The following is a 26,605-nucleotide window of genomic DNA, read 5'->3' as shown; positions in this document are numbered from 1 at the left end:
CCATTACATTAAATCTGATGGTAATTTATAAAATGACCTACTGTATGGAGTGTACAGCCTCTAGTGTTCCTCTTGCTAAAAAAGTCTGTGGGAATGGTAATTGATTCTCTTTTTTTTTTTTTTTTTTTCTTCTCCATCGTAACCTTTCTTCTCAACATTTTACTTTTAGATCTATCTTTTGACTGATGAGAAGTGAATATTCAGGAATAAATTACAGCTACCTGTGGAAAATATGCCTTCTGTCAGTGCAGTGTAACTGGAGGCAAAAACACTGAAAGATGACAGTCATGTAGAGATCATGAGCTTGAATATGACAGCAAATTTCTCTGTACCCAAATATGTGAAAATCTCATGAACTGATCAATGGAAAATGCTGTAGACCTTACATACATACCCATTTGTGGAAATTATTATGGCATGGGTGCTCTAAAGCAACAAAGGACATGGGGAAATAATGTTGCCCATTATAGCTGTTGCAGATACATTCTCGTGGCTGCTTTTAATAAAACACACGGGTGAGCAGAGGATGATTTGAGATTAGCCTGCCAAAGAGAACACAGGCTGTGCAAGTGAAGAATTGCATCACAATGGGATTTCTCTTGGGTGGCTGAGCACGTGCAGTGCCAGGTAGATCAGTCCAGGTCCTGCAGGATGTTTCATGTGCAGTGTCTCTTTCCATGTGAGCCTGTGTGGGAGAGAAGGGCCAAGCCTTGACTTCCTGTGTTTGTGTTGGAGCTCAAGGGGCAGAGGTTCAACTGCTGTCACTCTGCCTCTTGGAGGGGACTCTGCTCACTTTCCACTCACTGTACAAGCTTTGAGAACAGCAATCCCTGGCCTTGTCTCAGAACCAAGGGGTAGTGCAGGTGAGGAACATTGAAACATACTCTTTAGATGACATGACTTGTTATATTATTTTGAAAAGCACAGGGCTTTTTCAATTATGTTTGTCAGGAAGTTTTTTGGGTTTTTTCCTAATTCTTTTTCCATCAAATCCCTGAAACAATTTTACTTTTTTCTGTTCCCATCCATATTCAATAAGAGATTGAGGAGCTGGTGAAAAGGAAATACAAGACACAATTAAGAAGCCTTGATCCCAAACTTAACTCCAGTGAGTTTCCTCTCCACACTGAACATTATGGGTAAGAGGATATGGAGTGTGTTTTACAAGCAGGCAAGCAGGTTTGAGCCTCACTCCCAAATTGCTAAATATTCTCCAGGTGAGATAAGCAGCACACCACCCAAGGCCAGAATTTGGCAATGCAAGTGCTTACCCTTGAGGAGATTGGCAGTCCCCTGAGTGCAGGAAATTGTGCACCCTCTATATTCACTTCAAAACTGACTCTGATGTGTATTAGAATGAGCTCAGTCTTTTCCAGTAGCTGAATTTGAGTCTTTTAATAAAAGTTGGTAATCTGTCCTTCAGTGTTCTTTTTTAATTACAAAGATACATGTGACCAGTTAGAGAGCAGGACCATTCCCCTTGGTTAAATAATCAAGTACATGGTTGTGATCTGAGAGACTGGATCCTGACTGGAATGGCAATGGTTTGCTAATTTACCTTTTCTTCTCAAAAGGTCAGACTCCTTTTAAATCACAAGTGAATTCCTGTAAGTTAAAGCCTATTCATAACTAGGAAAAATGGAGAATTTGACATAAAGATTATTCTCTATGAACAGTTCACTCAGGTCTACTTTGCATATTACAGAGTCTATAACTAAAACTCTATTTCTCCTATCCGGGGAGATTTCAATGAGTGTCAGTTGTTTATAGGTCACAGTGATTCACTTCTGTAAATGGAGTGGCTGCAGAGCACTCCTGGTGACATTAATGACTCTCTTCCTCCAGTCCAGCAATGCTACTTAGAAGTCACTGAAGCTGCAGTCAGGTCTGAAAGCATTTCTGAAAGCAAATGAGCCAATTACAGCAGAATCAGAAGAAAATCAGCTACAACTGGAAATGCATGAAAACAATTTAGTTTTAGCAGGTAGCATGCTGGAAAAAAAGATGGGAGAGCAGTTGCTCTCAAGGCAACTGCCTGAAAGGCTTGGGGTGCCTGTAGCTTGCCTGTTTATAGGCTCTGCAGATCCACCCTGAGTGTTTCCCTAGTTATCCAAATGTCCTTATCTGCCTTGAGTGTCCTTTACACAGAGCAGCCTAGGAGAGCAGGGTGTCAATTACTGCAAATCTCTCTTAACTTTCTTTGGAATATTCACCAATTAGTGTTTTTCTCTCTTCCTGGCTGTCTTTCTTCCTTGCCATTTTTCAAGTTATGTCTCAAGATTGCCAATGAAATGTAAATCTCTGCTCTGCCTTTCAGTGTCATTTGTGTGAGCTCAGAGCTTTTTCTAAACAGTGGAAAGTGTTTCAGCTCTAATAACCAAGCCTGCATTTTCCCAGGCCCATATCTTGAGTGCACACCAACGTTTCTGAGTTCATACACAGGGTGAGGGTCTTCAAAGCAATGGAGAATTTTATCTGGGCTCTTATCTCTGTTGGTATGAGGGTGCTCAGAGAGGGGAGGAAGAGAGTGGTGTCAGGAAAATGCACAAATCCTCTGAGCTTTGATATCCTTGCACTGAGCAGGGGGGAATATCTTATGTGGTTTCTTTGGGTTTTTTGTTTCTTTGACAACTTCAGGACAACTTTGATAAACTGAAATTCTGAGAACGGTAGGTTTGTTTGCTGTGCAAAAAGTAGGTAAACTGTAGTTCAGTGGTTAAAAATCCCCACAAACCTCAGAATTTAAATTTGATTGCAAAGCAGCTTTATGCCAGGAGTAATTCCATTGTCAGCCTGTCAGTAATCCAGGTAACAGGCTTTGGATAACCAATAACAAAACTAGGGGAGATGTAGTGGGCCTATGCTTAGGTTGCCTAACATTTTAAATGAGATTTCTTTTTCCCCCTCTTAGAATAACACATCTATTGTTTGCAGAATGCTTTTGCAATTCAGCAGGGGGAAATTTATGTAAAGAAATGTTTCATTTGTATTCTGTTCAGTTTTATTTGAACTGAAGTGTTAAAATTATTGCTTCCTTTTTTTTTCTTTTATGCTGCACAGAAGAGAGTTGGGAGCCTGCTTATTTAACAAATGAGTGAGAGAAGAATCAGGTTCTAGCTGCCATCAGCATTCAGTACGTGCTGAAAGCTGCAGAAAACCCTGCAGGGAGATGCTGTAGTGTCTGCAAAGATCAGTGTCCCATCTCAATAGTTCCTGGAGGTGGGGCTCCCACCATGCCTGGCTCTTGAGGAAGAAGTAGAAAAGGGCTTTCATATGGAGGAAAATAAAAATTTCACATACAAATCTCCCACCCCTAGTTTCCAGGCTAACATTTGTCAACGTTGAGTTGCCTTCATACTTTGTTCCCTAGCATCAATTTAGCCTGTAGTTAGCTGACTGGTACTTTAAGCTTATTTCTCAGATGATTCCTGCATCTCTGAGCCACATCATTAAACCCTTTTGCCTCAAACCAGAAAATACATATTGCACACCTTTGAAAACAAATGTACCCTGGGCAGGAGACAGCCCTATTGCTGTGTTTTTGTAGCACCACAGGGCAGCCCAGCAGCAGTAATTTCAAAAAGGCACACACACCCCCAAATGCTCTTTAATGTTTAAGAACATTTCCAACAAGGATTACTCTTTTCCATATCAGTGAGCTCCAGTCCATATGGTGGAACTTCCTTGCACATTGGATTCAACATGATTTTTTTCTTAAAGTGGTACCATTTAGTTGAGCCAGCAATTATTTTACATACACACCAAAAAATGTCTGATAGTCCTATTAAGTTTTGCTTCTTATGAAAATTGGTGTTCTGACTGTAATCAATACCTGTTCTTTATAATGGAGATACTTTTTGCTTGCTGTGGTTAAAAAAAAAAAAAAAAAGAAAAAAAATCAATAGCAGGTAGTCTCTCTCAGTGGCAATTACCCTTTCTAGGTATTCTTGTTATTCATAAAAGCAATAGTTGAAAGCAGGTGAATTAATCCTGTATTTGCTTCTGTCAGTCACAGAAAAATATTTTCATGTCAGGCTTCTGGCAAGACAAGAGGGCTCTGTTTAACCAGAGAGGCAGAAAATTCCTTGCTGCTTACTATGACTGCTGAGTAGGCAGGTGCTTGAGCAGACACCACCTTCAGGTACCCAAGGCAAAAGTAGTAATAACTGCACAACTTTTGACAAAGAAAACTTTGAATAACATCAGTTGCATTCTGTGAATGCACAGCCTGAGTGGGCATGGCAGGGTGTGTGCTTGTTCACCATTCAGAGCTGAGTTTCATTCAGAGTGTGGCTGGTTTGGGCCATTTAATGATGTTTTCAAATGTTAACTGTTTAGTGTGCTTGCTCTCAGTTGTTTTTTTGAATATGGGACAGAGGCATTAGGAATGATAGGTGATTAATGAGGTGATTCTGTGCTTCATTTGACTGCTGGCTGTGTTACTACCATGTGAGATAAGCCAGCAAAAAGAAACACACTGACTAGTGTGACAATTTCCTGTGACAAAATCACTGCAGCTGCAGTCAGTATTTCTGAGACAGGGGGATGTTACATTAAATAATAATTACTCCCTAATTCTGTTTCAGTTTCAACTGCCTGTTGGTGCAGGCTGCAATAAAAGCTTACACTTGCCTTCAAGTTCAGTTTTTAGGATTATCTGAGGAGTGCAACTATCAATTCAAATTATTCAGTGACTATATTAAATATTATCACATGGAAAATAATAGGAATATAAGAATATATTGAATGCCTCAGGGTGATGTAACTTTGGTATTATTAAATATTGATTGAGAAAAGCATTTAGGTTAATATAGGGTTTCAAAGGAACAAAAAAGCCTTGATATTTTCAGACAGGCCTATTCACACTTTAGGGTGTTCTATGCTACTCATTTTCTATGGAGGTCACATTCCTTTTTCCTGAATTCTTATGCAGATGTTTTGTCTGATATGGGAAGAAATTGTGTCATTGTTTGCTGCCTGCAAATTATTTCCGTGCCTAGACAATATTTTTTGATGCAGAACTAAAGTTTGGGGTTTGCCCTTTAATCAGAGTTTAATTCTAGCTTTGAAAAGAATACTTTCTTTAGTTCACCAGCAGGAAATCAGTGTTAATAAAAGGGATTGCCTTTTGGTTTCTACTGTTGTTCTACTGTTGTTCTACTGTTTTTTCCAGAGTAGTAATATATTTTTTCCAGATAGTACATTGTGCTGACTGCACAGTACAATCTCCAGATTTCTGTGAAGCTGATGTTTCATAAACCATATGAGCCAAAACCCTCAGGCCCTGTTTTTCTGTAGTGAGGTCTTTTTTAAAAAGTGATAAGAAAACATGCCTGCTCCCATGACACAGCCTGTGGAGGAAGCCTTGCAGACTGCCATCCTTAGACTGGCCCTGGTTTGGGAATAATGTCCTCCAAATGTTAATTGTCCCAGAATCTATTGATCATTAAGAACTAATTACCAAGGAGCCTTACAGATACATGAAGAATTCATGAAATATTAGAGGATAACTTCATATCATGCTAGAAAAATTCAGTTAGAAGTAATTTCTGCTGCTATGAATCATTGTTCATACATCTGAATCCTAGAGGGTTGCACATCTGCTTTTTTTATCTGCAGAGAGGATGTCTGGCTAGAATTAACCCAAAGGATCAAGGAAGAAAATAACTGATGTCTGTAGAGTCCTTCCTTTGGGGCAGACTTTAGACAGGTGTTTTCTGGATCTTTTCAGTCTTCCAGATTGGTTGTAGAGCCCATTTTTAAAATATTTTTGCTGCCAGATTTTCTTGTGAAATCATTGCATGTGTCAACATCTCAGGTTAGTTTGGCATTTAATGTTGGCTTCATCCAGGGGAGAGCAGCTTCTCCTAGGCCTTGCTGCCTTTCTGCAGCTTGGCAAGAGCTCAGACTTGTTTTTAAGTCACTGGAAATATCATAGCAATGTGTGCCCAAGAATGTAGGTGAGCCCAAGCAGGGGTCTGCTATGGAATGAAGGTATGTTGAGAATTTAGTTTGCTGCCTAGAGTGATGTCCCACATTTATTAAATGAAATATGGAATACAGATAGAAATCATCACAAAAATGTATGGCCAAGTTTGTCTGGTGAACTGGGTGCAGAACACAAATTTATATTGGAGATTAATTTCATCCTAAATAGAAGAGACTTTTGGGGAAAGAAAAGGAGTGTAGCAGCCAGCACTGTCAGAATAAAAGGAAATCAGTGTGCTAATTGAAATGACTGATGACAAAAAATCAGCTATCTAAATATTTTGTCTTATTTTTTTATAAATGAGAGTTAAACTGCTATGTAAAAAGTAGCTACAAACCCTAAAATAGCTATTCAAGAACAACTGGCAAGAATTAGCAATCAAATCATTGTACATGTGAAAGTTATTACAGCTAAAATAAAAAAAAAATTTAGATCAGGGTTAATTATAAGATGATGCAGTAGTATAATTAGTATTCTTCCTATGGAGGATTATGGGTCCTTCTAAATGCCCTTTTTGATTGCCTTCTTCCCTTTTTTAATTTCCTCCTTGTCCTTTTTGATTATCTACCCCATGACCCTCAGGGCTCCTAAATGTAATACAATTGGAATAACATTTTTGTTGGAGGTGTTTTTTTTATATAGGCTATTAACCTCTTTCTTACCAAGCACTGAGAAATTACTTTCTGTGAGAGCTCCAGGAACCATAGAGGGACTCACAGGAATCCCTGGAGTTTTTATGTAGTGCAGCTTCTTGCCTGTCCCAAAGCAGTCTCCAAGGATATGTCAGGAACTGATGTGCATGAGAATGAGCAGAGAGAGAGGAGAACTTCCTTGGGGTGTATTTTACATCTTGGCAAGATAAGATCTAGCAGATCTTTGAATATTTCCAAGGCTGCTTCAGTGGTCTGACTGTAAGCGTGAGAGTTTAATATAAAATACTATTGTCAATTGTCTTTTAATAGGATTTTTGGAATATTCTTTCTTGAAATTATTATCTTTAAGAGCAATAGGCTGAGGTTTTTTTCTAGAGGGTACATGTCTCACTTCTTTGGTGTCCCTAAGAGGACAGCAGGACCCAACACTTCAGTCCATTTTGGACCCCATGAAAAGCAAGGGTTATTTTCTTTTTATGTTTCCTGTGGGTGGAGTAATAACTAATACTTTGCTGCTCAATAAACATCCCTATTTTGTATGGTTCTCTTGGGGCTATTTTTTTTGTGGAGGTTCACTATGTTGGGAAGGAACATTGTTTGTATCTGGACAATCAGATGTTGTAACTGAGATGCCTCTCAGTTAATATTCTTCAGTGTATACTTTAAAATCAGTGGGAGAGACACCTCAAAATACAGAGTGCTGGCTACTAATGAAACAGGACATATTTTTGCTTGTTTCCATTTAATGTCCTTTACTCTTAAGTCTAACAATGAGACATCCATCTCTGGATGAATGCCCATTCTTGCCCATAAGCTCATATGAAGAAGGAAAGCCAGCAAAAAACTCTTAAAAAATTTCTGTACAAAAGTAGTATTAGTTGAGGTATTGGTGTTGAATACTGCTAAAGAAAGCAATCCTAGCCAAAGAGCACAGAGTTGCTCTTTCATGTGGAAAAAGATACCAGTGGTGTTTTTCAAGAAGTGTTACCAGGTAAAATTAGTAATAAGTGCATCTTACTGTGCTTTGTGATATTTGATACATTTTTTGAGAAAGAAATTTCTTCTCTTTTTTTTAGTCTAGAACTTTCATGCCAATAGAATATTTGTGTCACGCAGCCAATATACATCTGCTGTAAGTCATTGACTACCACGCTTAAACCATTCTTGGGTGTCTGTACTCACTTTGAAGTATTTTAGAATGCAAGGACTGGTTTTTCAGGCTGCCAGACCTGGAAGCTTAGGTAGGAAGACTGCTGGGAAGTTTTCCAGTGCTGCATCTCTGCTGAGATCTGGGCAGTGCTGAAAACGATTGGCTTAACCATGGCACCAGAATACTCTAAACCTTTCTGCTGCCACATGCCACTTAGAGAGACCTGAGCTAGGGAATTCTGGAGCACTTTTTTTGTACAGTCCAATTCAGTTTCATCACTCTTCCTCTCCTCTCTCTGTCTCAGAGTGGGGTGATACTTTCATTGGTTTGTATCGTGCTTGTGAAACTGAAAGAAGGAAAAGGAGCAGACGCTGCATCGTTCCTGGAATACACTGGCAATGTGCTCTTGAGATGAAACAGCTCAGGGTGCAGAGCTCTCAGCTTGGGTTCTTGCCTTGCTTTGCTGGGTTATCTATTGATCCCAAAATGAGTCATCGCTTCTATTTTTCCTGCTAAAAAAAAAAAAAAAAAGCCTTCAGCCAAAGGTAAAGGAAGTAAGGAAACAAAAAGCTGCTTAAATTCTGCATTTTTCGGGAAGTTCGTTGGTTTCCAGTTGAAATGTTTAAGGTCCCGTGTTCCAGATGGGAAAGAGTTGAGAAAATGCAGTGATAATTGGCCTGCATTCCTTAGAAACTTATTATAATCTCTTACCTACAAACAGGTTAATTCAGCCTCTTTCTTCCTCTTTGCTTTATCAGTCCTTATGATAATGTTTTTAAGATTGATCCTGATTCTTGATAGACTTGGATCAATTTTATGCATTCATACTTCTTAACATTTACAAAATATTCTGTAGAGCTCAAAGTCACTGGGGAAAGTCACAATGAGAAGATTTTGAGGAAACAGGAATTTTGTTAAAATAGATTATTTTCTGTCTATTCTGTACTTCATATCACTGTTTATTACACCTACCAGAAACTGTGACTATCTCTAACCCTATTTAGCTAGCAAAATTCTGTTCTTAAACCTTCTGTTCCCTGAAGACCCTCAGGAATACAAGAGCTTTTACAAATGTTTGGAAGCAATATGAAGCTGTGTACCAGTTAAAAAAAAAAAAAAAAAAAAAAAAGGCATGAAAATGTCCAAATAATCCACATTATTTATTCTTAGGGCTCCAGGGAAATTAAACAAGGGCAGGGGAGAAGGCATAACCTTTCTCCTTTACATAGACAGCTCAAATTTGCCAGTATTAGCAACTGAAGCTCAAGACAAGAAAATTGAGCATTGGTCTGTAAATTCATTCTAATGACATCACTGCCAGGATTATCCTTTTGGGGATGGATTGTGTAGGGGGTTGGGAGGAGAAGGCAAGGGATTGAGCAAGGGAGATTTGATTATGTTTGAGCTATTTCGATTTGAAGATGCTCTTAACAGACAAAATAGAAAGAGTCTTATCTGAGAAGGGATTTTGCTCAGCTGCTTTAAAAATCCTCCATACATACTGAAAGTCAGCACATTCCCTGGAGGATCAATTGGATTGACAAACTCTAGACATCCTCTATACCATCTTAGGGGAAAAAAAAAAAAAAGTATTTCCATATAAAAACTTTCTCCAGGCAAAAGCATGACATGCAAAGAAAGGGTTGTCCTGGGGCAATTAAAAAAGAACTTCTCATAAGTAAATTTAGTGCTTGCAAAAGTTGCTGCAGTGACAACATTTGCTACCAAAGGGTTCTCTTTAATCCAACAAGCTGCAGCAGGGCAAATGTCTCCCCTGGCACTGCTCTCACAGCAGCAGGAATGAGATCTAAAGGTGGGGCGAGAGCTCTTTAGGCTCATTCATCAAGAAAACTCACTTCTAACTCACAAGCTGTCGCACTGATTTAAAGAAAACTCTCATCCAAACATTTCAAGTGTTTAAATGACTTCCTGCATTTTAAGCAGGGAAGTGTTGGTCTCTCTGAAGGGGCCAAGGCAACTGCCAAGTGTAGTTCAACAAAAGCCCTGAATGCAGCTGGTACACAGTCAATGGGAAAATGACATCTGCTTCAGATTTCTTGCATTTCCTACACTGAAACAGAGTTAATCTAAGATTCTACCAAACAGTAAGCAACTTCAACGAAGCTGTTCCTCTCATTGTTAAAAAGACAAAATATAGAAATATGTAATTTTATTAAAAAAGCCTTCAGTTTTAAAAATCTGAAATTACAGATGATTATCCTTAGAGGGAGGTTTATGATTGTTTGGCGAGTACAGAAAATTTAACTTCCTATTTTAGATTGCTAACATTTAGCTACACAGGAGTTGTACTGGCTGAAATGTGATCCCTAGCTGAAGATCAAGGCAAGAGCTGCCAGTTCAGAGCCAGGAGAGCCCCTGGCAGCTCTCAGCTGGGTCATTAGCTGGGTGGTGAGCACTGCCAATTCCCAGGCTGGATCTCAGCACCAAGCATGGAAATCATGTTATATAATAATATAACATAACAATATAATATAATGTTATATAATATAATAATGCTCATGTGCCTCAACCAACCCAGAGCTAATGCAGCTGGGCCACAAAGAAAGGAAGTGCAACATAGTTTAAGTTTTGGCACCTAATTAACCTGCCTGGAGTTCATGTAACCTGCAGATTGAAAAGCTGCCTACAACACTCTCTACCATATAATACATGAAATAAACTGATCAAGGAAAAAACAAAAAGTAGGATGAGCTACACTAAAAAGAAATTAATTACTCATTCTCACTATAGTTATACAAGTTATACATTAAAAAGTGATGGGATGTCCCCAAGAGGCTCTTGTGTTCTTCAGTCTGTGAGGCTTTGCTACCTTAGAAATGATTTTTTAAGAAATATTACTACAGGTTTATCTGTAAACTGGACAGACTTAGCTTAGCATTCTCTTGTGTCCAAATATTTATGCTAACCCAAGTATCCCCAGGAAAATGTGCACTGAGTGTTCTACCAATACTTTAAAAGTCAAGGTATTTTTGTTTTCTTGTATCTCCAAATTACGTATGTTAAAGAATGAGAAGCTTAGAGAAACTCCTGCCTAAGACATTTCACATAAAAATAACACATTATCTGGTAACATCAGTAGCATTGCACAGATGCAACCAGGCATTGAAACACTTGAAACAAAAGGTAAGACAAGGACACAGGAGAAACAACTAAAAAAAATCCCACAAATGTAAGCTGGGAGAACTTGGAAAGCACAAATCCACTAACAACTAATTAAGAACATTGGATCAATTCTCCAAGTAGCTCCAGTGATGTTTCCACAAAGGAATTTGATGTTTCAGTGCTCACTGTCATTAGTGCATCTCCAGCTCAGTCCATATGTGTGAACAGCTCGATGGGTGTTTTCCCAGAGTTTGGTCAGTGCATCCAAGGCAGGGATTTGGATGTGCCAGGCATTCAATTTCTGCTCTACAACTGCATTACAGGGGTAACATTGCCTCACAGGGATTCTGTTGGTGAGGAAGAAGTTTGTAAAGTGCTAATACAGCTCAGAAAATTCATATAAAACTCATATCTTAATAGGGTTTTCTAACTAGCAGCATCATGGCACAACATTTGTCTGACAGATACACAACAGCAATAGCGGCCAGTTGGTTTAAATTAGTAATTACTATCCATCATTGGTTTATTTGTGGGGTTTTCTCCATTTTCCCCTCAAACTTCTGGCAAATATAATGAAAAAGGATGACATGGCAAAGTGGAATTCAGAAAAAAAAACCTTCAAAACCAGACAAGTTTTATATTTAACTTTTTATAACCTGAATTGCCATGTTCAGCATGGGTCAGACAAGGAATTTGTTAGTATTTGGAAAGAGCCTTCTTTGGATGCCTTGAAAATGAGCTGTATTCATTACTTAAAATCATACACAAGTTGTATAAATATTTACTGAGCTGAAAGAACATGTTGGCCAATGTTTTCCACAAATCAGTGGAAGGGAGTCTCTAATTAATGAAAGCAAAACTGTAGGGTTTACTAGGCACTTAGGGCCAGCTCTGGAAGCTGAACACAAATGCCATAGTTCAAACACTGCAGTCTATTAAGTCCTAGTGCTCTCTTGCTCTTGGCTGACTGCTTGCAAAGTGTGAAGAGGATTAAGGTGGATGGGATCACTGCCAGCTTAAAGTTGTTAAATGACTGCATTAGAAAAAAAGGCTCCATAACTCACTGCTGTTGAATATTTTTTCCTACAACATTCTCAGCTTCTGGAAGGATAAAAAAGGCAGGGGAAAAGGTTTGGATGGGGGTTTTCTTGGGGAAGTTAAAGTGAATTTACTGAATTGATACCAACAGGATCATAACCACCTGACCCACTGAATACAAATAATAACTGGGGGGAAAACACAATAATTAATGACCAGGTCTTTGTGCATTCCATGAACTGCAACCAGCTGTCATAAACATCTTAATTGAAAGAGCTGCTGGATAGGGAATTATAGCACTGTAAAATGCTTCTTCCTTCTGCTGCTCCACAGAACTGGAACACAGCAAGGCTGTAAATTTTTAAACACAGCTTTCATATTCTTTGGCCCACAGAAAAATCTCTGAAAACCCGGCTTGTTAAGAGATTCATCCAGCACAGCCTCCTACCTTCCTTTCTGTCTGGGATGCACTGAAAACACATCACTCTACTTATCAAAGTCTTTAATAATATATTCTAATTGTTTAAAGTCTACATAACAACCTCATTTGAGGGGAGACTATTCCTCATTATATGCAGAGTGTAAGCAAATCTTCTGGCTAAATTGTCACACCTGAAAAATTTGGCAGACCTCAAGGCTTGCCATAGTTTTACTTATGGGTAAAATAGTCACCATAACAAAGGGCTGAAATTTTTGGAAGTCAGAAAGACAGATCATTTCTTATACCCAGAGTGTAGCCAGAGAAAATGTGGAAAAGGAGACCAACTCTACAGTTTTAGTAATCAGTTATTATCAAATTAATAGAATGTTGTGCAAGCCAAAACCTTTTCAAAAGGGCAGCCCACTGGTGTCTGCTCATTACAGACAACATTTTCAAGATGAACAGACCCTACCACTACTGACTCCTCTATTAAGAATAGTCACTTTATTTGCCACACCATATTTGAACATTTGGGGTTTTTTTATTGCCTCCTCTTGCCAGTAAAGAATGACTAATAACTGTAATTTGTAATTTCCCAGCTTATGTGGTTTCTGTGTCAAGCAATGTTCCTTATCTTTTGTAAGTTTCAATTTGGAGAAAATTGTCTTGTATACCATTTTTTCCCCATTTCATGTCAAATTAAAACCTTCTGACTCCTAATTATAGCATAGGTGACCAATTCACCACCCAACACAGAGACTGAGCTTTCTGTTTTGATAAAATTGCAAACAGGCAGGTATCAGAAGCATTATGGAATCAAACTGTCTTTCAAATTTGAAACACCACTTTTCCCCAACCCTGAGAAAGGCTTTACTCTTCAAAAGCACACACTGCAGTGTCCCTGTCAGAAACTGGCATTCATTTTCTCCCATGGCAGACATGAATTCCTTCCTTTAGATGCTCAACAAGCAGCTGACTCAGGCCTTTGAAGACCTTGATCCTCACCTCCCTCCCAAGCTGTAACTTGGATTCTTTGCTGCACAACCCCTGGAAAACAGGTGGGGACAGCACAGGTCACAGGGAAACTCTGGGTCTATCCTCCCCTCACTTCATGTCTTCTTCACGGGTTACTGAAGACAAGAATCTGTTTTATACAAAATACTCTTCTGATCTACAGCTTAGGAGGTGAACAACCATTCCCTCACAATGTTCCTCAAGCCTTATGAAGCTCCACTACAAATTGCTTGTTTAACAACAAACTAGAAAGCACAGAAAACCATTGAGTTATACCAGCTAAAAAGCAGCTCAGTGCATCCTGCTCCAGCCTTACCCACAGAGCCACAGGCTGGCAGTTCATCCCTGCTGTGTCACTCACAGCAGTCACACCAGTGGTTCCTTCTGTGCAGGGAGAGAGGTACATGACACCAACAGCTTCCCTGAGCTCAGTGCACAGAGGGAAAAAAAAAGGCTAAAGTCAGTCTGGAATGTGTGCTGAAAGCAGAATTTTTGCTCGGGGCTTTTATCTAAAATTAACTTTCTTCTTTCAGTGCCAAATTGGTGTGCATATTGAAAGCAGTAAATACTTGCTTGAGGTACTCTGCTGTCTCTTTTGAGTGTAATGGATAAAAGAAACCTTTCAGCTCTGAAAGAACAAACAGGCAAGAGTGACTTGGCCAGATCATCTGCAAGTTGGTAGCAGTGGGGCTGCCTTGCAAATCCCATCCCACAGATCTTGACAGACATTGAGGAAGGTCATAGTTTTCCTTTTTATAACTGGCACTGAAAGTGCAAGGTGAGGGAAACTTAGCAATTTTTACAACTTCTGTTGTGCCATAGTATTAAATAACTGTTAAAAAAGAGCAACAAGTGCAGCATTCACAAGTAGCTAAGAGGGAATTAGAAATTTGTCAAACTCCTGTCAAGAAATGTAGTTCACATCAGGAGCAACCAGTTTATTAATTTTGCTGGAGTTGACAGACTTTTCTCCAGAGTGTTCTCCACTTTCCTGAAATAAGTTTAGTGATTTAAACTCAACTCTCCAGGGATCTTGACTCTGAAGGAGTCTGAAATGTTGAAGTGCTACTTGAGCTATATTCAAGTCTCGAATTTTGCAAGAGCTTCTAGCACAAATCCTTCTCTCTCCCTGGTTTCCCCTCATTCTTTGCAGCTGTTGAAGATGACATAGTAGAATCTTGCTTCTTTTCCTCAGGGGAGCAAAGCAATGAGACGTTGATATTTGACCTCGCTATATTTTGATATCAAAAAAAAGGAGAAAGTTACTGTGATAGGAGACAGCCTCAGAAGAATACTGAAAGGCAAATGTACAAGCACTTTGCAGCTAAAATATTCAGTTGGGACTGATGAAATAATGTGTGAGGAATCAATTTTTCTAGATCAAAAATATTATCTTATAAATACCTTGCAGAAAAGGAAAGCAAAAAAATATGATCCTTATTAAAAATATTGATGACCATTCAAATAAACTTAAAATAATCTGGTTATAGGAGGAACCTGATACCCAAAGCTGCCTTCATTTGATGCACAATGGGCCAATTTTATCCAAGATGTGAAATGGATGAAAGTCATTGTGGTGTAAAAAGGAATTTAGCAAGCCTAATGCACTTTTTGATTTTGAAAGGGGTTCCAGGGAGGAATAACCACCAAATGAGACAGCTGTAATTTTAAATCCTGTAGAAATCCACCAAACAACACTGAATCCTCTGTTGTCAGTGTGGGATTATCTATTTTACTCTACAGGATGATTTGAAGAACAATCAGTAAACATTTATTTTCTGTGTATTCATTGTCAGATCTTAGCACATAAGTAATACTGTGACCTCAGCAGAATATTACAGAAGCTCCTTCTAAAACAGGGGCCAAAATTTAATTTCTAAAATAAATGTGGGTTACAGTATGAGATGCACATTAAAATTCTGGTCCTCAGACACATTAGATTGATTATTTTGTGGTATCTCAGTCATCTTGATGAAGTCATGAACTGATTGTGAAAGATGCAGTGAGAAAATTCTTGCTTGGGGAGTTTTTAAATTAAGATTGCTGCTACAAGCCAGGCAGCCCAGTTTATAAATACATGACTTGTAGTTACGTAACTACTTAGCTTCTGTTTCTTGTCTGTAAACTGCAGATAGGGTTTTGGTTTTGAGGATGTATAAGCACTAACTTGATGATGGGAAGTACTGCAAAAAAGCCAACCCAGTAATACCAAGGAGAACACCCATGGTAGAGTTGCTTGCTTTTTAGTGTGAGATTAATCTTATTATTTTGGGATTTTCCTGTCATTGTTAGGGTTTTTTTTTTTGTTTGTCTGCTTGTACTTTTTTGTTTTTTACTGAATTCCTCACATCTTTGCAAACATTACATCTCTTCCTGTATTCAGTCACAAGAGTGGCTTGGTAAAGTGCAATTATCAGTTAGAGAAGGAATTGACCAAAACAAACAAAAAAAATTCTGGTAGCTTGCAAGCATCTCACCTTGTGTGATATTCCTGCTTGTTCTCAAAAGTTAACCTGGACTTTATTGTGGCTATATTTGGATCAGAGATGTCCCAGAGAGACTTGGATGTCAGAGCAAATGGGGTTGATAAATCACTTGATGTTGTCCTTCACCCACACCCTTTCCTCCAGCTTGGCAGAGAAACTCTGTCACTGCTCATCTGGGGGATTGTGCTGGTCAAAGTGCCATCTCTCAGCTAAATACACAGTGAATATATATACAGTGAGTTCCAATTGCTTTGTAACTTTTCCCAATTTTATAACGTGGCCAGCCTCTCTGCACTGCCATCAGTGCTGTACATTTGAAATGCCCATGGATCTGTTCATCATTCAAATGGTCATCAGCACAGAGCTGACTGAGCAGTATTTGTGGTAGAACAGTAGGAACTGCTGAAAGTTATTGGCTTGTGGTACAGTGTCCTAGTTTGAAAAAAACACCTGATCTCACTATGTGCCCCCTTTCCCCACACCCTGCCCTGGGAGAGAAAACACCAAAAAAATAAACAGGGAGTCTCCCCCTCCCCTGTCATTAGCCATCAGTGCTTCATAACAATTCCAGAGACAGAGAGGAAAGGAAAAACCAATCCCCAATATACAGAAAAAACCTTAGTAGCAAGGTGCTCCTCTCATTGGTGTTGGCAACTTTGTGATACAAATAATATTTATCCATTGTCTTCACTTCCAGTGGCAGATAAAACTCTGAAGCTGAAAATTTGGTTTGACATGAGTTAAGAACATCCTTAACATTTGTTTCCATGAGGAGGTCCATTGTCAGAAATTGCCTGCCATGCACCATCACCACTGGCTTCAGGGGGCAGAAACAAGCAGCATTTTTGTTTGGCCACACAAAAGTATTGGTCTGCTTTGTAATTGTAGGTGGTTCTCTCCTTTCACTGATGAGTGTACAAATTTAATCTCACAGAAGAGTGTTTGTTAGAAGAATTGTTATCTATAGTTTTTAATTAGGCATATTTTGCATATTTTTAAGAACTCATCTTGAACACTTTTTTTTCATGGTTATTCCTGAGAACCAAGCAATTAAGACAGATGTTTGAACTGGTAATGAGTTTTTTAAATTTTTGAACTGACAGCAGTCTTGATGATCTCTTTATTTAAAGAGAAGAAAACCTATTTGACTAAGATCAAAAGGAGAAAAAACACATGGATGTAACTCAGCAACAGGTCACCTTGCACTGTATCTACTGACCAATTGCTTCCTATGCCAGCATTGGCAGAGTTTTGTGATAATTTCCTACTTGTGGACAACTCATGAACAGGTTTTCTTCTGGTCAAACATTTCTTTGGCTGTCTCCAAAGGGTCTGTGAGAGCACAGGAGATGAATGGATGCATTAAAACCAGCAGATTTTATTGGAAGATATGATAAGGTACAACAATAAGAAAAACAGGAACAATTTTATCTGGAAACATGTTCTAAACAGAAACTCGTTTTTATTCCCTTGCCTGATGTAAGAATGTCCATCAGATAGTTTTAAATCGTAATGCAATGTGTTGAGCTTTGCAATGTTCTTAAATAATGAGTAAATACTGCACAAATTGTGAGTGAAAAGGACTGCAGCCATTAGATGTTGTTACATTTTGGTTTTGTTTACGTACTGAAAGACCTTTGGCAGTCTGTGTGAAGATGTTCACGTGGCAGTTTTAGGTATGAAGGCACAGAATTGGGGCACTGAGGCTTCCTTTATCTCCCATCTTGAGGGGCTGCCTCTCAGTGAGGGTTGGTGGAACCAGGACTGCTGCAGCCTTGTGGTTGTTATCTCAGCTGCCATCTCAGGTCCTGGGCCTCTCTCTGAGAATGTCAGTTCTGCTGGAAGGACAGTTTGATTTCATGCATGGTTGGCCTCAGGTAACATACAGGAAGGCATCCCCCACCCTCTGTTTTAGTTGTAGTTTGACGATTTCCTGGATTTTATGGAAATACTCTAAACTCTTGAAGGCCAGGCTCATCCTTTTAAATGTGAGGGTGTCAGTAGTCTTGAACAAAACAACCTGAAAGGCTTTGATAAGAGCAATGCTGCTTTGAAATTACTTGAACAGTGTCCTTGGATGAGATGTCTGATAGGGGAGTAAAAGGTAATTTTGTGTTCCATAGTGGAGGAGAAAAGCCCCATCCCTGTCCAGGTGTGCAGTGTGGGGACTCCAGCACACACATGAACTGCAGCCTGTGCTGCTGCTTGGCTCCTCTGGCATCAGCAGGCAGGGAGAAGGCAGGAATGGTGCTGCTTGTGTCAGGCTGGCACCTGCTGGGAAGTTTTCATTGCCAAGCTCACACCAAGATAGGAGTGCAGTCAATGGATTGAGTGGCCAGTGGTGAGGATTGGCTTTGAGGGACATGCATGGCCCAGGGATACAACTGGCAGTGGTGGACTCAGTGATCTTGATGGTCTTTCCCAACCTAAATGATTTGATGATTGATTCCCCTTAGGAGACTGCACATATTGCAGAGCTTCTTGCCCATATATCTAATGTGAGTTAAACAAATTGTTCCTATTAATGTGCTGATAGGACATTCAGCTGAAGGGGCCTCTCTGAATGTCAGAGGAAGGAAACAGTGTTGTGCCTACAGTGGTGTCTGCCATGCTCCTGCCAAGGTTCTTCTGTCACTGATAAACTTGTGAAATGGTATTGCAGCAAGGCTCAAGCAAAAATACAAAAAGAAAGTTTTTAGGAAATTGGTTTGGGTTTCCTTACACCCTGTTTGTCCCAAGGACTGGAGGAGCTTGCTTGGATTTGTGCAACTTTGTACATTGGCCTGGATTCTGTCCATGTCACTGCTCTGCACTGCAAGGCTGTTTTGAAATCCTTGTGATTCACTCAGGCAGTTGTGTAACAAGTAGTCATTAAAACAAAGCTGATCTGTGGTCTTCCTATAAAGATTCCTGCTGGAAAGAATCTTACATACAGTTGTGAACGATCTTTGACTTTTAATGTGTGGAATACAGTATAAATGCAGGATGGCTATTTTCATTTACTCTCAAATGGCATTTGTCATGTAAGAACATTATGGCTAATTAATGCAGATGTTTTTTATTTTTTTTCCTTAGGTAAGACAGTGTTTATTTCTGAGGACAAAAGTACATTAAGGCTCAGAGGGACTCTCAGTGAGGTTGTGCAAGAAGGAAGAAATGGTTAAAGTTCATCATCGTTACAATTAGGAGCAGTTTTGTATCTGGAAATCCGTTTGGAGTCTGTTAAGAATTCTTTATTTGGGAAAAGTCTAGAAAGAATAGGGAATTCTTTTAACTGTCAGTTGTACAGGTAACTCAGGACAGAGGTGATTTCTCTCTTATGAATACTCTAACTTTGAAAGAAGTCATATGCATTCACCTTCTCACAGGTGCTACTCTTACTTTAAAGGTGGAGGAGGCTGTCAGCTGCTGAAAAATGAAATCATAAAATGTCTAGATGAGGTAGGAAGTCACACGCAGAATTAGGAATCCAGTCTGAATTCCAAGGGCTAAAAATGTCATCTACCTCAGTAAAATAATGACAAACCTTTTTAAAACATTCTTGGGTTTCTTAATCTGTTTAGTATTTGAAAGACTTTTTATCTGTATTTGAATAAAAAGTAAAAAATTGTTTTCTTGAAAATTTTCTGTAGCTAATTCAGATGTACCAGATGATTCAAGCAGTAATACTCAAGCAACCCTTTAAAAATACAGCTGTGAATACTTTGTTGATAGAACTTAGGTACAAGGAACAGCTGGGAACCTTAGGATAGAAAGGTTGGAGATTTTTTTCAGTACTGAAGCATTTAGGTCAACATTGACTCCCATTGCTTTTTTATATACCTACAGACTTGAGAATGTGATTGATCTAGACTTGTTGAAAAAACCTAAAACCTTATTTCTCATGGTAAGGTCTTTAGTTTTCAATAAAAAATGTGAAAAAGTCTGGGAAAATCTGGAATGTTTAAAAACTTATGTCATCATATTTTAAGTTGAAGTTGTTTTTTTTCTTTTTAAAGAGACATTTGGGTTTGGTTTTATTTTAGAGGGGTGGTGTCATAATTTTGGAAAGCTTCCTTGTTCGTTCATGACTAGTGGCTCTTGTCCTTGATCCATGCTACCCTAGAATCTAATTTTAATTTTTTCTTGAGTGAACTGTAAGCAGTAGAGTCTAGTTTTGAAACAAAATAGTGAAATTGGAGTACTTGGAGTACTTTCAGTAGTGCATGCTGATCATCATTAACAGTTCTGTCCTGGACAAGGACATTGTTTTGCTACATGATTTTCTTTCAGGAAATTCACTGAAGTTGTGCTTGCAGTATTTGTGTATGTGTTATTTCACCTTGGTCAGCAGAAACAATAGCCCCCAAGGTTCACAAAATTCATTCAAGCCAGAGCTCCATACACACTTAAATAGAAACCACTATTAAAATTTGTGAGAGAATGAACTCCTTTCTGAGTACCCCTAAATTTATTATTTTGCCTTGGTAGTTTTTCTACAAGTGCCCCAGTGTTACATATAATCTTCTGCCATAACTGCCAGCTTTGTGTGGTGACAGCAAAGAAGAATTGGAGTGACAGCATGAAACATAGTGGGATCCAAGCTTGTAATGTTTTCTTTTTGATTTTACACAATATGTCAGGCAGGAGGTTTAGTGTTTAAAATTTTAAGGTTTGGGTTTTTTTTTCCTCCCTGGGATTTCCAATCCATCCTAAAATGCCTGAGTTCCCAAACATTCTAGGGACATAATGCTGGCTTGAGGGGAGGGTAGGAGAAAGTGAAAAAAAATAAAAGAAACGTATATTGATACACACACCCACATGAGCAAAGCATCTTATACCCAGAGCATCTACAGAATGCCTGTCATGAGCCTGGTGTTATCACCTGATTTGGACACAAAAAGCAGAGCAAAGGGAAACAGTGGCACTTTACAGGAGTCCTGGAGATTAGTTGTGTGTTCTGCTGGTGATGCCTGTGTTTATCAATACAGACTTCTGAGGGAGAGTTTTCTTGGAGGTTTAGAAAATTGCTCTTAAGAATATTCTACTTTGATATTTTGCAGAGTAATGTATTCTGCCAGACAAAGGCCTTTTTACTTATCTTTCTGTACATCAAAGTGGGTTTTCCCCTTGAAATATGAGAAGCTGACAACTGTACAACAGCAGCAGGGATCTGGGTTCACAGAGTAAGCAGTGTTTCATTATGCTGCTTTATTTGGATGGGCAACTGTGAGAAATAGCTTGTGATGTATAAAATATCTGAGTCTCTTTTTGTACTTTAAGACATTGTTATCTCTATTTGAAGTTGGCTAGTGAAGGTCAGTCAGGCTAACTGCTTGCAAAAGAATATCCTGTCTGTGTTGGCAGATACTCTTTTCAAAGTTCATTGCATCCAGCAATCTAATTTTGTAAATACCACCCATCATGGCAAATTACGTACAGTTAGTGGGAGGGGAGAAGGGAATGGTGCATTCTTTTCATTAAAAAAAAAATAAAATTGATTGTTGTTACAAAGAGCATTACACAGCTATGATGAAAAGTCTAAGAAGTTAATTTGTTTGAGATTTGGTGTTGATCAGGAATGTCAAATTGCACTGAGGAAATGATACATTCTGTGATAACTGTAATACTGAAACTTTCACTCACTGATAACCATGGCAGTGATATAGTGTGGTATTTTCATGACATTTCCATTGCTTTACTTTGAAGTCTAGTTGGTTAATTCAGGAAGTCTTTCTGTATTAGCAAGACTGAAGTTACAGTGTTGTTTTTCCTCTCTTTATGTTTTTTATGTTTGTTGTTCAGTGAGAATGGAATGCTGGCAGTGTAGGGGAGTGCTAATACTGGCAAGTAGTCACTTAATTCTCCAGCCTATCACATTTTGAAATGAAATCCATTTAAAAATGGGATCTTATATTAAGCAACATTTTTAAAGGAATCAGTAGGTTCTTTGTGCTCTACTTATTAAAAATAAATCTATGTCTTTCAGTGGTGTGTTGGGTTTAGGTTTTATTCTAGGGTTTATTCTCAAAGCTATATAAACTGATGGTCCTGCCCCAGAAATATTTACAAGCAAGAGAAATCCTTGGTAATTGTGCCTGATCTTGTGAAGAAAATTACTGATGGGTATTGGAATTGCAGAATTAGTTTCTCAAGAGACCCTGTTGATTTTAAGAGAACTGGTGCCTTGAAAGGCATTCACATGTAGATGCAAGTGGGATATAGCACTGGCCAGAGAGAGACAGAGATCTTGTAACTCCCCCTTTTTACATTAAAGTGGTTTTCTGACTGATTTTTTTTTCCACAATACACTCATTTTTAGGTTGTTATTAACTACCTTGACTGTTCCAAATAGCAGTCATTGGCTTCCTTCGATGCAAGGAAATCTGATTACAGTGTTACATCTTCAGTGCTTATATTTATATAACTAGGTATAATGTATCTAATTTAAGTAACTTTTTGGATATGCTGGTACCTTTTTTGCTCCATTTTTCTAGTTGCTTAGAGTTGCCTGTGTGAAAAGGAAAGCTACTTAAAACTTAATAATTTATTTTACGTTGGTGAAGATTACTGATTAATTTTGAACTCACTGGCAACATTTATCCTTGTTCCACCAGATTGCAGCTACTTTAAAACCACAGCTGAAAGCAAAATACAGTATTTTCAGTGCAACCAACAGTGGAATAATGAAGAAAATGCAAAAATATCTACCTCTAAGCTGTTGCTTTAAAAGGTTATCTAAAAATATCTGCATAAACCAGCTAAAACATTTTACCAGATTATAATCGGTAATTATTATGGAAACATCTGATTTGGAAAAACCCATGACATATCTCACATTAAAAAAAGGAAAAAAAAAAAAAAAAAAGAGGTAGAAAAAACATAAGCACTAGTATTTCCACCAGTGCAGTGTTTCATGTATCAGGGAAAGTGGGTCCTCAGTCAGCGAATACAGCTAAGTCTGTTTTGTGCTGTGGCAAATCCCATTGTGAAGAGGCTGTGAGTAATAAGAAGTGACAGCATAAGCACTTTCTGTTCAAAGTGATTTTACAGAAAGCATTATTTGCTGAGAAAAGTACACATATGGCTCCCATAATGCTGAAAGAGCAATGCTGTATCCATTTATTAGCACTAGTGTTGGGAGAGGAAGTTTTGCAAATGGTGTTCAGATTTAAGACCTTTTCCTCTGCATTTCCATTCCATAAAACATCCTTAAAACAGTAGGAATGAGACAGATGGGTGAGGGCAAGGCAAGAGTGTCTTCCAAGGGGATGTTTGGACAGTTTGTGAAGATGAAGGTGCTGTCAGGAGCTGTACCTGCTGCTAAGGGATCACTCAAGAAGTCAAAAAGCAAAAATGCTTTCTTGGTGGAAGAGCCCATGGGCCAAGAGCAGCTGTAATTCCCAGTTCAAAGGATGAGGCAGATCCTTGGAAAAACCTAGAGAGAGGGATAGCAAAAACTACATTGGTACCATTGCCACATTTTGATGTAGGTGTTTGGATACAAAAACTACATTGGTACCATTGTCACATTTTGATGTAGGTGTTTCAGATCTCTCTGCTCCTTCTTGCCCAGGCTCTCTTCTTGCCCTGAGCTATTCTAGAGCAGTGCTCACCTCCTTGTCACACCCTCCTGTCCTGTCCCCTACTCTGAGTCAGCCATTAATGGTCAAACTGCAATGAAAACACAAGTAGTTTTGCTCTTACAAATTATGAATTTAAAGGATGAATTTGCCCCCTGTAGTAGATACTTATATCTAAAGGGGTTTTTGTTTTTGTTACACTTGAGGGGTTGACTGGGGTTTTTTTATTTGTTTTATCACTTACTTTGGCTCTAAAATTTGTGGCTATAACCCTGATTCCTTGTGTGAGACATGCACATTTGGCATGCACATACATAATCAAGTTCTAGTATTCTGATTTCTGTAAATTGCTTACCAGTGTCTCACATTTACAAAATTGCCCAAAACAAGTGCTCAAAACTTGACTTCTCAAAGCCTGAAGCCTCTTTACTTTTCAGGGAAAACAAAGGTCCCAGTGCTAACACCTGTTAGTGCTTGATAGGTCAAAAACAAAATGTCAATAACAACATAAGTGTGATTTTTAAAAAAGTCCTCATGAAAATTATGTCAAATTTGATAGCTCAATATATGGTATTGGCACTAGAGTTGTATTTATCTATCAAAACCACAAATTATTTGTAAACTGTTTGCTTTGGAAGTTAGCTCTCTATTTGCAAATAAAGTATCTACAACCAAGAAGCCTGAAATAAAAGTCTGTTTCTTTTCATAGTAATTTGTTTTGGAAGAGATGGTTGAAGGAGTTGGAGGGCAGCAAAGGAGATTCAGGTCTCTCTCCATTTCATGAATATTTATCCCAATTCCAAAATTTCATTACAGGCCTTGATCACAAATAAATGCTTCAAATACTTGTACTACTTCCAGTAACCTCTTTCTCATCATCTCATAAAATTACCCCCAAGGAGAGTAAAGCTTAAATACTGATGGGTCTGAGTATGTCACCAGTAATCTACTAAAGTGGAGACAATATTGTTTGTATTCAAGCATGAATTCCAATGACATTTAACAGAGTTAATTTTATCTTTATTTGGTTTTACAAATTTTGCCTCATTCTGTTCACTCTGTTGCTTTCTTTGAAATGCCTCTCAAATTTCAGTGGCACTGGACCATCGTTGGTGATTGCTGCCACATGCCTGTCTAGCATGAAAACATCTTTATTACTTCAGACAGTCTATCTTTAATGACTTGGAGATATTTGCATCTGGCTTGGAATTATGGCAAGCCATAGTCATATTGAGAGAGCTGTTTGTTTGCTTTTAATGAGCATAAGCTACAGTTTACCATCAAGGAACTGCTTGAACTTAATGACTTGTGCTGCTCAAATCTGTTCTGTCTGGGTGGTTTAATGGGCACTGGTTAATAGGAGTGTGGGAAAATTTTTAGCCATGGGAAATAAAGGGGGCTTCCATAGCATTACTGGTATCTTCTTTTTGTATCAGCTCCAGTTTTAAACCAGCAGTGTGCAGATATGCACTGCAGCAACAAAGTGGAAGCAATGCATGTTGAAATATTTACTGGGGAGGTATAAGGAGAGAATACACCCTTAAAATCTTCACACAGAGGGGAGATCCTTCCACCTTTAATGTACAAATCATGGCAATTTTCCTTCCTCTTTTGGAGTGACTGCTGTGTGTCTGATAAAATATATTAATGATGAGTTATATGTCAAAAGAATTTACTCAGTGGTTGCTTTGCTAACACTGGTGTTCTTTCTTCCCTACAGGTATTTCTGTAACAAAGAAGACTCACACATGTAAGTAATATCTTCTGATTTGGCATTCTCACACAAATGGAATTTCTGTTAGGCTGTACTGTGGTGCTCAGACTAATTGGTGTTAGTCTGGCCTGAGAAAGCTGCATTTTTAAAATTCTGGTGTTTTTTCTGCCTCAGGGGTTTCAGTCCTTGCCCAAAGTGTTGTTGGATATACAATGTGTGTGTTAATATCTGTTAAGTCAGAGGGCAGAAAAAGAAAGTCATGAGGAAAGGCAGAATTCTGTACTATATCTACTATATCTACCTTACAGCTGGTTGATAATTAACATATCCAGAAAATACAGGTGAGGAGAATGGTTATTTTTATGTCTGCTATATATGCAGCATGATTCAAGTCAAAATAATTCAATTGTACATCTTCTGTCCCTTCCTATCCACTAACATATAAGATAAATAATTCTCTGCATGTGCTTAAGGAACTCAGTGAAAAAGTGGAGGTTCTTGTTTTGCTCTCAACCATCTAAGCAAGCAGCCCCCATAAGTGGTGACCTTGGAAATGGCTGTGGATGTGTGCATTTACTTACAAATGAATTTATTCCAAGTCCTCATCAGACATCATTTCTGGGGATCAACTCTTATCTACTTTGCAGGGAGCTCAAAGCACAATTCTGAGAAAATACTGGGATTTGTAGCTGAAGGAGTATGTTGAGATTCTTTAGATACTGTGGAGGTTTGGAAATCTGGTAGTGCAAGAATTGTACTTGCTCAGGATCTGAAACAGAAGTGGGCTAAAGCTGAGGCCATTACTCTCATGAAAACCCTCTTGCAAAACAGGTGCTAGGCTGCTCAAAATTTACAAATATATATGCATTTTCACCACAGCTGCTAGGATGTAATAAAGTGTCTTACATGGTTTTCATTCTTATTTCATTCCTGGTTTTGTAATACTCATGCAGTGAAAAACCTGGCTTGAGGTGGTGAATTCTCACTGTGTAGAGTTAAAATGCAGATTTGATAATTTCAAATGAGAAGCTGATTTTTGTGAATTTTGAAACAAATTTTAAATGTCTCTTTTAGAGCCTGGTGGTCCTCCTTTGCTTGGGTGGGCTTGCTGCTTAGTGCATTCTGAGGGCTAGACCCTCTCTGGCTGAATGATGGATTTGTTGAACTTAATGAGAGCTACAGGCAGCTGAGGGCAGAATTTGACCCTGGTGTTTTTGGTGAATATTTGAGCTGGTGCTGGCTGGGATTGGCAGCAGGACACTCAAGTGTTCCATGTGTCTCCAGGCCAGGCTGTGTCCAGCTTGCTGTCCCAGCCTTGCCCATGGGGCCAGCCCCTCTCTCAGGGCTGTGAGCAGCTGGGGTTTGTGCCAGCTCAGTCCTGGGCTCTTGTGGAGAGATGAATGTTGGTTTGTAACACCTGAAAATCACCAAAAACCACCCTGGCTTTTGTACAGC

At 38.8% G+C, this 26,605-nt stretch overlaps 1 protein-coding gene across 2 annotated transcripts in view; it reads left to right on the top strand.

The window, feature by feature from the left end:
* Positions 1 to 26,605, top strand: part of RORA (RAR related orphan receptor A) — a 347,716-nt gene that overhangs the window by 224,689 nt on the left and 96,422 nt on the right. For both annotated transcript variants that reach the window (XM_079318133.1, XM_079318130.1), the window contains exon 4: positions 25,157 to 25,186. In XM_079318133.1, coding sequence (XP_079174259.1) covers positions 25,157 to 25,186 — 30 coding nt within the window. The remainder of the gene's footprint in view (positions 1 to 25,156; positions 25,187 to 26,605) is intronic.

This window comes from Erithacus rubecula, assembly GCF_903797595.1.
Source record: "Erithacus rubecula genome assembly, chromosome: 14".
In the NCBI taxonomy this organism is placed as follows: Eukaryota; Metazoa; Chordata; class Aves; order Passeriformes; family Muscicapidae; genus Erithacus; species Erithacus rubecula.
Note: the sequence above shows the minus strand (reverse complement) of the source record. Positions and strands in the feature narration are given on the sequence as shown.